General features: G+C 38.6%; 1 protein-coding gene and 1 long non-coding RNA gene across 2 annotated transcripts; one reads left to right on the top strand and one right to left on the bottom strand.

Moving 5' to 3' along the window:
- Positions 1-1,816: 1,816 nt before the first annotated feature.
- Positions 1,817-6,873, bottom strand: LOC127500884 (uncharacterized). The gene is made up of 2 exons (XR_007926455.1): positions 6,745-6,873; positions 1,817-2,482 (listed from the first exon to the last, which is right to left on the bottom strand). It is a non-coding gene; the product is annotated as an uncharacterized LOC127500884 (long non-coding RNA).
- Positions 6,874-6,940: 67 nt separating this feature from the next.
- On the top strand, positions 6,941-12,769 carry klhl43 (kelch-like family member 43). The gene is made up of 5 exons (XM_051872447.1): positions 6,941-7,358; positions 8,297-8,643; positions 8,885-9,184; positions 9,474-9,649; positions 10,299-12,769. Exons 1-5 carry the CDS (start codon positions 6,944-6,946, stop codon positions 11,053-11,055), a joined length of 1,995 nt encoding a protein of 664 aa, XP_051728407.1. The 5' UTR covers positions 6,941-6,943; the 3' UTR covers positions 11,056-12,769.
- Positions 12,770-13,014: the final 245 nt, after the last annotated feature.

Genomic DNA, 13,014 nt, shown 5'->3' with positions numbered 1-13,014 from the left:
TTTTGATTCTTCTGACCACAGAACAGTTTTCCACTTTGCCACAGTCCATTTTAAATGAGCCTTGGCCCAGAGAAAACGCCTGCGCTTCTGGATCATGTTTAGATATGGCTTCTTTTTTGACCTATAGAGTTTCAGCTGGCAACGGCGAATGGCACGGTGGATTGTGTTCACCGACAATGTTTTCTGGAAGTATTCCTGAGACCATGTTGTGATTTCCATTACAGTAGCATTCCTGTATGGGATGCAGTGCCGTCTAAGGGCCCGAAGATCACGGGCATCCAGTATGGTTTTCCGGCCTTGACCCTTATGCACAAGAGATTGTTCCAGATTTTCTGAATCTTTGGATGATATTATGCACTGTAGATGATGATAACTTCAAACTCTTTTCAGTTTTTCTCTGAGAAACTCCTTTCTGATATTGCTCCACTATTTTTCGCCGCAGCATTGGGGGAATTGGTGATCCTCTGCCCATCTTGACTTCTGAGACACACTGCCACTCTGAGAGGCTCTTTTTATACCCAATCATGTTGCCAATTGACCTGATAAGTTGCAAATTGGTCCTCCAGCTGTTCCTTATATGTACATTTAACTTTCCCGGCCTCTTATTGCTACCTGTCCCAACTTTTTTGGAATGTGTAGCTCTCATGAAATCCAAAATGAGCCAATATTTGGCATGCCATTTCAAAATGTCTCACTTTCAACATTTGATATGTTATCTATATTCTATTGTGAATAAAATATAAGTTTATGAGATTTGTAAATTATTGCATTCCTTTTTTATTCACAATTTGTACAGTGTCCCAACTTTTTTGGAATCGGGTTTATATGTGAAATTATATATATATATATATATATATATATATATAGTGTGTGTGTGTGTGTGTGTGTGTGTGTGTGTGTGTGTGTGTGAAGACTTCAGATGCAAAAGCCTCTAAGTGCCGTCTGAAATTTTCTTCTAAAATTAGCATTTTTATTAAGCTTGTATGTTTAGGTTCAGTGTTTTCACTTTAATAGGTTCTTTTCATTGTCATTAAAGTGAAATAACTGAACATAAACATACAAGATTGATAAAAATGCTCATTTTAGACTGAATTGAAAGTTCGAAAGAACAGCATTTATCTGAAATAGAAAGCTTTTTGCACCATTTTAAATGTCTGTACTGTCACTTTTGACCAATTCAATGCATTCTTGCTGAATAAAAGTATTCATTTCTTTCCAAAAAAAAAAAAAAAAAAAAACTTACTGACACCAAACAGGTAGTGATAATGTTACAAAAGCTTTCTATTTCAGATAAATGATGCTATTCATCAAATAATCCTGAAAAAAAAAAAAAAAAAAAATCATGTTTTCAACATTGATAATAATAATAATAAATGTTTCTTGAGCAGCAAATCAGCATATTATAATGATTTCTGAAGGATCATGTGACACTGGAGACTGGAGTAATGATGCTGAAAATTCAGCTTTGCATCACAGGAATAAATTACATTTTACTATATATTCAAATAGAAAACAGTTATTTTAAATTCTAAAAATATCACAATATTACTGTTTTTTGGATGAAATAAATAAAGCCTTCTTTTAAAAACATTAAAAAAATCTTACTGTTCAAAAACTTTTGACCGGTAATGTGTATAGGAGGGCAAGCTGGATATATATATATATATATATATATATATATTATACTGTATAGTCTCTTTTTCTATTTGTTCTGGTCTACTTTCAACTATTTTTATATTATATTTTGCAACTGACTATTGTCATGTTCATTGTTTGTAATGTAACTGGCATTTCAATAAAAAAATAGGTCATGATGTATTTATTGCAAAGCTTTTATAATTCAACATTGTGGGTATTTCAGATACATCCTACTAAGAAAGGCCAAATAAAGCGGTCTGTTTTTACATGTAAACTTCAATTTGCTAATAATTTGCCTATGTATTGAATTATTTAAATACTTAAATTATTAAAAAACAATAACTCACCACAACAGTAAAGCATCTCCTTGAGTAAGGATGTAAGTTAAAGCATCATAACAGAATAGAAACTGAAATGAACAGGCCTACTATGAATAAGCAAAATACACAAAATATACATACATCATACATTAGCCTTACAGAAATACAATACCACAGTACTGGATGGTTATTAGAATATTATTATTATTATTATGGAGTCGGACCAAACATAAAAGCATAAGAATCTGCCATTGAAAACCCCATTCTGACCTAAACATTGGGTGAAGCAATGTCTATGTCGGTTATGGCCCTGATCTAGTCATGGCTGTAAGAATAACACTGCCTCTATGTCCTATCAGGTTGGAGTTAGGAGGGCAAGCTGGATATGGACAGTGTTTTTTTGGGGAGGGGTGGATGGCTGTATATGGAGAAGGATATGTAGGTGGGGTTGGGGACTGGATTGTGTTGCAGAGCTGTGGTTGGTTCTTCTTTTCCATTAACTCCTGCTGCCAACAGAGATCTGCCTGACAGACAGACAGACAGACAGTGAGAGAGACAGATTATCAGGAAGAGAAAGAAAACAGTGTGGATTCAAGAACTGAGAGAAAACGAATGACAGAAGAAGGAAGGACAAGCTGTATGTAGAGGTAAAACACCCTGACTCTGCTTTTCTTTCTTTTTAATGAATGCATATGAGCATAATAATACATCTACATTAAATTAGACATTGACATGTGAATGTTTTAACGGCAATAGAACATTACATATACGTTTAATGCATGAACTAGCTTCACAAACAATATAAGCTTGAATAATTTAATATGCTTACTGCATATAGAAATGCTTCAATTTATTTAAGATTATTTAAAATGAAACATCACTTTGGATATGCATCGCTGACATTTCACAATCCAAACAAAGACTTTCAGAGTTTCTTATCAAAGGCATCCCACTGTAGTGTAGTGGGGTGGTCTAAATTTAAGAGTGAAAAACGGGGAATGACATGAGGGTTGTTTCTCACTCTCTATAAATAACCAGCGGAGGGAGGAGCTTGTTGGAGGTTAGACACAAATACTTAGTCTGACTTTCCACGACACTACAGCTTTTTAGACTGAAGACAAACAGCCTGGCCTTCAGCTTTTAGGACTGACATGTGTAACAGCTGCTTCTTTTCCATCTCCTCTTACCCCTCTCATCCTCTCTTTCTATCATTCCCTTTCTGCAAGATCTAGAAATTTCCTTGTCCGCTGTTTACCTCTCACCTTTCATACTGAGTGTTGTGACATCATGTTTACAGCATCAGATTAAAGAACATGATCCTATCACTTTTCATTAACCTTACAGGATCTCAGGTCGACTTTCATTAGGCTATCTGGGTCAGATGGTTGCATGCTCATCACTGAAATGTTCATCAAACTACTGAAAACCTGAAAATTATTTTAGTCATTGATTCTTCCCGCCTCATGCATTTTCCTCTCTATATAGCTAAATGTGCTGTGGTTTTGTGTGTGTGTGTCATAGTCAGCAGGGCCAGCAGCTGCCGTGGTGTAATATAAGAAGTGACAGAGTGTCTTTCTGACTGACAATATGTTGCAACACTCCTGAAATCAGTTAAACATATGCAGAGAACTGCAGATCTGATTCAAATTATAGTGTCACAAAACCAAGTCAAGTAACAACATATAATTTACATATCTAATGTATTCCCAGTGTAACTAATTACAATCTGGATTATGTAATCAGATCCCAAAAAATAAGTACTTGTAATTAGGGTATTTTGCATTTTAAAATACTCGTAATCAGACTAGAGTTACTTTTTTATTGATTACATGGTTACGTTATTCTCACAATGGCAATAAATTATTCACAATTCATTGATTCTCCTTTCTACTACTTATTTATCTTGTGAAATTTCTTTCTAAAAAAGTCTACTGCTTATATACATGGCTCGTTGACGAATAAGGTTTTTAAAAGTGTAAAAAAAAAAAAAACATAATGGAGATATAATTAATTTTGAAGATTTATTAAGTGTTAATAATGAGATTATGTGGTTTTTATAATCAATTAACACTGCTTTTGTCATTTACAAGATGGACAAAATTTGTCACCAAAAAAAGTCATTCGGTTTAACCAAAATTTCGGTTTTACCGAATGACAATATTTTCAAACAATGCTAACAGGCTGATATCTAGCTAGCTAGCAAAAGGACAATAAAAAATGTTATATTTAGTACAAGTTTTTAAAATATTACAACATTTTCCATGTTTTATAGCGGTTGTACCGCATGACCTGATGTTTCTGGACATGCGTATGAACAAGTGAAAACATGAATTTTTCAAATAGTTAAAAGAGAGTTAGTTACTTTGCTTTATGACCTTCACAACCTTTGCAGGTGTCTGAATGATGTCACATCCTGTCACATGATATTGACCGCATGACTTGATCCAAAATGATCCCTTTATATTGGTTACTTCAAATGACATCAGTGAAATTAATTTTTCCAGGCATTCTTTCTCATAACAAAGCAACAACTTCTACACATAATTTTAATTCCATTTTGCACTATGTTGATATATGATGTTATAAAATCATGCCAGAATAAAAAATATATACATTTATTACATTTTTAGATATTTTAATCACAAATGAAATGACTATATTGGCCTTTGGACAGTTAAACCGAATGACCTTTTGACACTTCAAAATCTTTAAAATAACTTTATATGTAGCAAAATATAATTAAAACCTTTTGGATTCAATAAAAGAGATCTTACGTACCTTATGACCTTACTTTGGATGTCATATCTTTGTTTTTTATTAATATTAAGGCCTTTGAAAGACACAACCAAAAAAAGACCCGTCACGTCATTGACCCACATTCAGAAGGGTTTCCAGGTTTGTGGATTTGCACACACAGACCAGCCACTAGTCATGTGACTATCAGTAAAAACTGAGACCGAAAAATACAGAAATCATTTCACTTTTAAGTGTTTTCTTTCAACACTGCATATCTAATCAGCTCCTGACAAACACATTAATTATTATTAAGTTTACAGTTCTCAGATGTTGGTTAATGCTCACATGACATGCAGGTAAAAACATAAAACATTTTTTTTAGTAAGCTTTTTATTTTGATTGTTTTTATTTTTAAAATTATTTATTTTAATTTCAAATTTTTATGATTTAATTACTTAACAGCTTTTTACTAAACTCACAAACTGTTCCATCATGAACCCCAGTCTGGGAAACCCCGTCATAATGTAATATTTAATGCAGTTACCAACTACAACTTGTAAGTAATCTACCCAGCGTTGAATGTATCAATCTCGCCATATTAGGTCCCAGCAAGGAAAAAAAAAGTATCTTATCAGAACATTCAGAAGGATTTTGTGGATCACAAAAATACAGTCGAAAAAAAAACTGTAATGATGGAAATTAGCACTGAAAGGTTTGTAAAATATGCTAAATTTTTTTTTTTTTTTTTTTTAGCATATTAGCTTTTGGCATATTAGCATTTTTATTCCAAAAATGTTAAAAATAACATCTATTACATTCATTTCCGTCATAGAATGCTATTAAACAATACATGATTAGATGGAAATGACACTGTGCTTCATATAAGCTAAAATGATTGTTGCCTTTTGCTGACAGACATTTGCTTTCCCAACATTCAAGCTTTTAAGCATTGCTGAAACTCAAGCAGCAGTCCTTTGTGTATCTATGTCCCTGGTGAAAAAGGTTGTCATGGTAAATAGGTGTGGATTCCCTTTGTACGAGGATTGAGTCATATCCACGCATTTCCGCTTAAATGAAAACAACTGATAAATCATCTGATTTTGAACACACTGATAAACCTTTGTGTTGTGACTTGAAGGTGAGATTGAGGTGAGAGAGAGGGGACAGATGACAGAGTGTGGGGGTAATTTAAGCTGCACGACCCCTGCCATATTTTCTTATGTGGCTTTAGAATATTTTTAGAAGAGACATAAACGCACCTGTCTATCACAGTCCAATCATACTTGTTTGTTTATCTGAGGGGGCTGCTTTGTTCTGGTTTTGATAGCACAATCCCCTCTCTGAAAACAATTTAAATTTGCAATGAACTGACTAAAAAGAACCTGGGCAAAAATAAGTGTGATTACAGAAAAAAAAAAATTATTATTATGCATATGCTGTGATCTGTAACATGCTATGTTAACAATAATAATGGGCAGATGGGTGGGGATTACTGATATAAGAATAACCACACATTCTCAACTACAGGCTGAATCCTATAATAAGAATCAAATATCAATGTAAATATTCATTATTAAAATCAGTAACGTAACTGCATATAGTGTCCTGCAATATGCCATCTAATACTAATAAAATGTTTAAAAATGTACTCATTTTTAAAGTTTTTATACACACATATCAAAGGAAAAACTACATGGAATATTTATAATACAAATTCATTGTAAATCATTTAAATGAACTACAAAAAGAAATTACAAAATGATTAAAAATGACAGTACATTTATATATATTTTAACTATATATCTTCAATTTGGGATGAAAATAAAAATGATGTACATGTTATTTTTAAACTACCCAACTAGCTTATAATAAATTATAACCCTGGCTATCCTTTTTTTGGGAACTCCCCTATGAGACCACATGCACCTGTCAATCACCCTTATATCCTCCCACTGTAAAAGAGTAAGACGGCATAAACCCATGAGTGTAAACCCATCCATGTTGACCATGATATTATGAAGCATTTCATGTTTATTGTACTCTTACTTACTTTATGTTTGTTGTGTTTCTTTTCAGGTGCTGAAGCTGATCAATCACCCTCCTCCGCTTTGTTAGTTTGCAAGTGTAGTGCGTCTGTCTGTCCATCTTGGTCAATCAGTGCTCTGGTGATACAGTGAAAGTGTCATAGCTTAAACGTGAGTCTGTCAGTAAAAACAAAAGCTATCATCTAACCTAGCCTACACATTACAATGGCTCCCAAAAAGAAGTCACCACGACCTAAGAAGTCCATTCCTGAATTGACAACAGTTGAGAGTGGAGTGGTTGTCCCAGAGCCGGGTGTTAAAAAGCTGGAGCTTCCTCTTAATATTGAGCAGCTGAACCGGCTCAATGGGGTGCCTCTGCCACCCCCTGTGATCCGACCAGGGGAGAAGGGTTTTGGTCTGGGCACTGAGCTCACTCGCCCCCTGCATGGATCCGCTATGCTGGAAGAGCTGAGCCGCATGAGACAGGAACGATTCCTCACTGACATGGAATTGGCCTGCAAAACCAAGGCGTTTGATGTTCACAAACTGGTCATTTCCTCAGTCAGCCAGTATCTTCGTGAAGTCCTGGCTAAAGACCCCGGACTCAAACGACTGGAGCTTCCTACCCTCTCACCTCTCGGTAAGCCTTAAAACATATCACCTAACTCAGAGGTCTTCACTGCTCCCGGAGACCCTGTCTGCTCCAACTCTTCAAGCAAACCTAAACCAAAAATGACTTCAGGATCACTTGAGAATTACAGGCAGGTGGATTGGAGCAGATTAGAAGTAATATTTGAAGAACAAGGTCTCCAGGAGCAGGGTTGAAGACACCTGACAGAGGCCCTGTTTACACCTGGTATTAAGATGCATTTTGCTTGAGCTGGTCACAAGTAGATGAGGGAGACACATTCCCCTTTACACCTGGCTTTTAATCCGTCTCTTTTGTCCACTTTCAACCATTTCCGCCCTTCGAGAGGAGGGTCTATGGGTGGCTAAATGTATAGGTTTTTTCAGATCTTTCGATCTAATGGACAAAATAAGCTTGTGCAATTTACATATTAACACGCATTAGCTTTACTTTCTGCTCTGATATTCGCAAGACCACGCCGTACGCTGTGAGTGTGTCTTAGAAATCAGGAATGGTGAGAGAACATTGTGCGTGGTATGTTTTTCGTCTTCAAACCAAACTTGGGTCTTCAGCCGACAAAGAATCCCGTCTGATTGCACGCTTCCCATAATGTTTACGCGTTAGGTCAGCAGGCTGTCTTTTGTGGCTGTTCAAACACATTCGACCACATGAGCGTTTACACTACGAAAGCAATCCAGTCGAATGCGTTTTGACTACCTCTGGAAGTGGTTGAAAGTGGACAAGCTCAAAACATTTTACACCCCATTTACACCTGAATTTAGCGTCGTCCACTTGTGATCCGATCGTCCAAAACGCAGGTGTAAACAGGGCCAGATATACATTTGTTAAAGTTCCCCAATATTTCAAGTGACCCAAACAACTGGAATAATCCCTGAGCCATATTAAATATTAAAACTCCATGACATATATGTATTATTTTTTCTCCTCAGGACTTGCCAATGTGATTACATTTGCTTACCTGGGCCGTGTGCACATGTCCCTGTACACCATTGCCTGCACTGTGTCTGCGGCGAGCACAATGCAGATCCCTCATCTTCTCCAGATGTGCATGGACTTCATGATGTCCGAGCTGAACGCTCACACTTGTGTGTACATATGGAACATCGGCGCTGCATATGGCCTGACTCCCGTTCGTGAGGCCTCCCGGCGCTACATCCTGGAGAATTTTGCCCAGTTTTGTGAGACAACCCAGTTCAACCAACTCACCCTGGAGCAGATCACATCTTTCCTGCAAGACGACAACCTAGCTCTTCCCTCTGAGGTCACCACCTTCCAGGTCAGTAAGGAGAGACCGATGGAATGGCAGGAGGAATAGGGGTTTTGCAAAAGCTTAGGACGTTCTATTTATACAGTGACCCAAAAGCTAAATATGTCAGCAAACACAGCACATACTGTAAAAAGAGATATAGTTACAGAGTCATGAGAACAATCTAGATATGTACAGGACACTATTTATAAAGTAGACTGAATTAGACGCTAAATATGGATCACTCACTTTAATTTTTTCTGGAACCTAGATGGCAATGAAGTGGTTAGACTTTGACCCAAAGAGGCAGGAACATGCTGCAGAACTGCTATCTCACGTGCGCTTCGAGACCATCCCTGCCAACGAGCTGGTTAGTGAGATCCAGCCAGTGGCACGTATGATGTTAGATCCTCGGTGTCACCGTCTTCTGGTGGATGCCATGAACTACCATTTGCTGCCTTACCAGCAAAACACACTGCAGTCACGGCGCTCAAAGGTCCGGGGAAGCCAGAACGCTCTTCTAACCATTGGGGGTCGCCCTTCTCTAACTGAGCGTGCCCTAAGCCGAGAGGTACATATTGAAGACATTTCAAACCTTTGGACAGAGTCCATGACATGTGATACTCTTGATTCATGGGTGCCCAGATAAACTCCTGTAGGGGCAGAGTTTATCCCCATCCTGCTCCAACACACCAGTCTAGTAATACTGAATACCTTGGCTAGGTAGTTCTGGTTTAAATAAGATTGGAGCTAAACTCTGGCCCTCCAGGAGCAGGACTGGACTCCCTGCTCTGAGCACATAAGAAAATACATTTTTGATTTTTATTTTGATTCCTCACTTGCCTGTTTTACTGTGGTAGGTGCTGTGGAGAGATCCTCGAGAGGGAACAGCTGCATGGCGTCATCTTACTCAGCTACCAGCAAAGAGCTTCAACCAGTGTGTGGCTGTGATGGATGGATTCCTGTATGTGGCAGGAGGAGAAGATCAGAATGATGCCCGAAACCAGGCTAAACATGCTGTTGGCACTCTTAGCAGGTACGTTATCACAAATAATTTAGTCCAGGGGTCTCCAAACTCAGTCCTGGAGGGCCACTGTCCTGCAGAGTTTAGCTCCAACCCCAATTAAACACACCTGAACCAGCTAATCAAGGTCTAATTAGGCATATTAGAGACTTCCAGGCAGGTGTGTCGAGGCAAGTTGGAGCTAAACTCTGCAGGACAGTGGCCCTCCAGGACTGAGTTTGGACACCCCTGATTTAGTCTAATACAGCAGTGTTCCAGGAGGGCCACCTTGCTGTAGAGCAGGGATGGGCAAACTCAGTCCTGGAGGGCCACTGTCCTGCAGAGTTTAGCTCCAACCCTAATAAAACTCACCTGCCTGTAGTTTTTTAGTTATCCTGAAGACATTGATTAGCTGGTTCAGGTGTGTTTGATTAGGGTTGGAGCGAAACGCTGCAGGACAGTGGCCCTCCAGGACAGAGTTTACCCATCCCTGCTGTAGAGGTTAGCCCCAAACCTGATTAAACACACCAGCTAATCAGAAGCTTCAAGATTACTAGGCACTTCCAGGCAGGTGTGGTTGAGCAGGTTGCAGCTAAACTCTGCAGAAAGGTAGCACTCCAGGAACAAGATTGGACAGCCCTGGTCTAAAATCTATTTGACCGCATTACCTTCTGGTCCTCAGGTATGATCCACGCTTCAACACCTGGCTGCATCTGACCAGCATGCGCCAACGACGTACACATTTCAGTTTGGTGGCGACTGGTGGAAGGCTGTATGCAATTGGTGGCCGCAACACTGATGGCCTCTTGGCCACCATTGAGAGCTACCAACCCTCTACCAACACTTGGCAGCTCCGTACTCCAATGGATATGCCAAGATGCTGCCATGCCAGTGCAGTCCTACCATCGGGAGACATCTTGGTGACTGGCGGCTATGTCAACTGTGCTTACTCTCGCTCGGTCCTCCATTATAGCATTGACAGCGACACTTGGAGCGAGCAGCAAGAGTTGGAAACACCTCGTGGCTGGCACTGCTCTGCAACACTAGGTGGCAAGGTGTACGTGGTAGGTGGTAGCCAGCTGGGTCCCGGTGGAGTCCGCATTGATGTGATGACCATGGAAGTCTTCTCCCCCGAGAGCAAGGAATGGACAAGAGCTGCCACCCTTCCCCTAGGAGTGAGCACAGCTGGCATGTCCCCACTTGGAAATCACCTGTACCTGCTGGGTGGGTGGAATGAAGCAGAGAAACGTTACAAGTCAGCAGTCCAGCGCTATGACCCAGGCACTGACAGCTGGTCAGCAGTGGAAGACCTGCCGGAACCCACAGTGGGAGTGTCCTGCTGTGCCCTACCCTTGCCCCCACGCCACGCGTCCCGCAGACACCGGAACACCCCTTCCCATGAAGATCAGAGCAGTGTTACACAGCACAACACCGCATGAGAAATGAAAGCTGGGGAAAGTCAAGAGCAAGAGAGAGACAGGGTGAAAGGAGAGATTGTTAGAGTGTAGAAAAGAGGGAGCAAGAGAGAGGAACGTATAGGTGAAATGGAAATTTAGAGAGTAGAAAGTAAAGAGTAACAACATAAAGGGAAAAGCTAGGACAGAAGTCTTTGAACTCCAAAGATGCATTTAGGTACACTAAGTTTAAAGAAAAGGTACTATCTAGGGCAGGGTTCCTCAAATCCGGTCCTGGAGGGCCACTGTCCTGCAGAGTTTAGTTCCAGCCCTAATCTAAGACACTTAAACAAGCTAATCATTGGGTGTGTCCCAATTCAGAGGCTGCATCCTTCAAAGGCCGATTGCATCACCGCGGCACGACGAAGGCTGTCCCAATTTCGAAGGCTCCTTCAAACGGATCCTTCGTGGCCTTGCCTACACCAGAATTCATTGCGCACCAGTGACAACAGTATTTTTTTTTTTTTTTTGAGAAATTGCCAAATTATACTTTTAAACGCAAGTATTGGGTTTCAGCTTACCCAAAAATATTTCATGATACAAATGTAAAAATAAAAAAACCTTTACATTGGTTCAAATGTTGACTTAAATCTTACTAAGATGTGATTATATATAGTTTATAGTCTTTATTATATGCAGAAATGTACCATAGTTAACGTATTTAGATGGTTTGTGAACCATGTTTTGTTTTCGGTTTAATATAAAAAAAAAAAATTAAAAAAAAAGAAGTCCAGTACAAACGTTACAGCAGCTTTTTAAGGCATGGCCTTTTAAGTTTGGGTCCTCCGAAGGATGCAGCCTCTGAATTGGGACATAGCCAAAGTCTTCAGAATTTACTAGAAGATTACAGGTAGGCGAGTTTGATCAGGGTTTGAGCTAAACTGTAGGACAATGGCCCTCCAGGGCCGTATTTGAGGAAACCTGACCTAGGGCCTACTTATGAAGAATGTGAAAGGTACATTTTACAAGAGCCTCAGCAGTGCGAGGAATTTAGTGAGGTATCGGTTTTTGAGTTTCTGAGATTAAACAAGTTTTAGAAATTGAGCCATGCAGTTTTATTGAAAACACCATTGTGGGATCATCAAAAAAAACATGCTAAATTCAGTAGTACTGAATCAAGAAGCACAAGTTTTATTTATTTCTCACATTATTTATTGTTTTTTTTTTTTATTGTAATCAAGTTTTTCAATTTTCTCTTTTGTAGTTATTGGTCTGGCTTTTAAACGTTGTTCAGGGGTATTTAAGATTTTTTTTTATATGCAAAGAAGCACAGTGCAGATGTCAATGCCCCCCAAAGACACAATTAGGCATCAGTGCATTGATACTGCCCACCAAAGAATGTGCTTAATAACACACATATTAACTCAAAGTTAAGTCTATAGACTGGCTATTGATAAAATGTCTCATGCTTACCATATTTCTCATTTTAACCCATTGATATAATTCTTGTTTAAAGTGTCATTTAAAGGGTCTTTACCTATATGTGTAGTGGTCACAACAACTAACTACCTATAATTGTATAAAACAAGACCTTCTAAAGAGAACCAGTAAAAATATTCAACAAAAATGTCAATGATCGAACAACCATAGAAAATAAAGCATAATATGGAAAATGTAGCAGATTTAGGAGTCTGAAGTGTGTCTGGTACTAGATCTCTGGGATTTAAAAAAAATAAAGCAAAATTGATTAAAAACAAAACGATGTCTCTTTGTTCCTTTGTAATACTCACTTGAACATGAAACAACAAACAGTAACCAACCAACCCTCAACTATCAGACACTAGTGTTTTGGTAATGAAATACATGTATCATTTCAGATTACCACACAACTACAAAGATAAAGGATAAGCTCTTCCTAAAATTAGTATCACCAACATTAACAATTTTGGTTTAACTTAAAGTAACCTGATTGCCTTAAAATTGGGTTCACTGAAAGTAAAAATT

Source organism: Ctenopharyngodon idella, chromosome 19 (genome assembly GCF_019924925.1).
Source record: "Ctenopharyngodon idella isolate HZGC_01 chromosome 19, HZGC01, whole genome shotgun sequence".
Taxonomy (NCBI): domain Eukaryota; kingdom Metazoa; phylum Chordata; class Actinopteri; order Cypriniformes; family Xenocyprididae; genus Ctenopharyngodon; species Ctenopharyngodon idella.
Note: the sequence above shows the minus strand (reverse complement) of the source record. Positions and strands in the feature narration are given on the sequence as shown.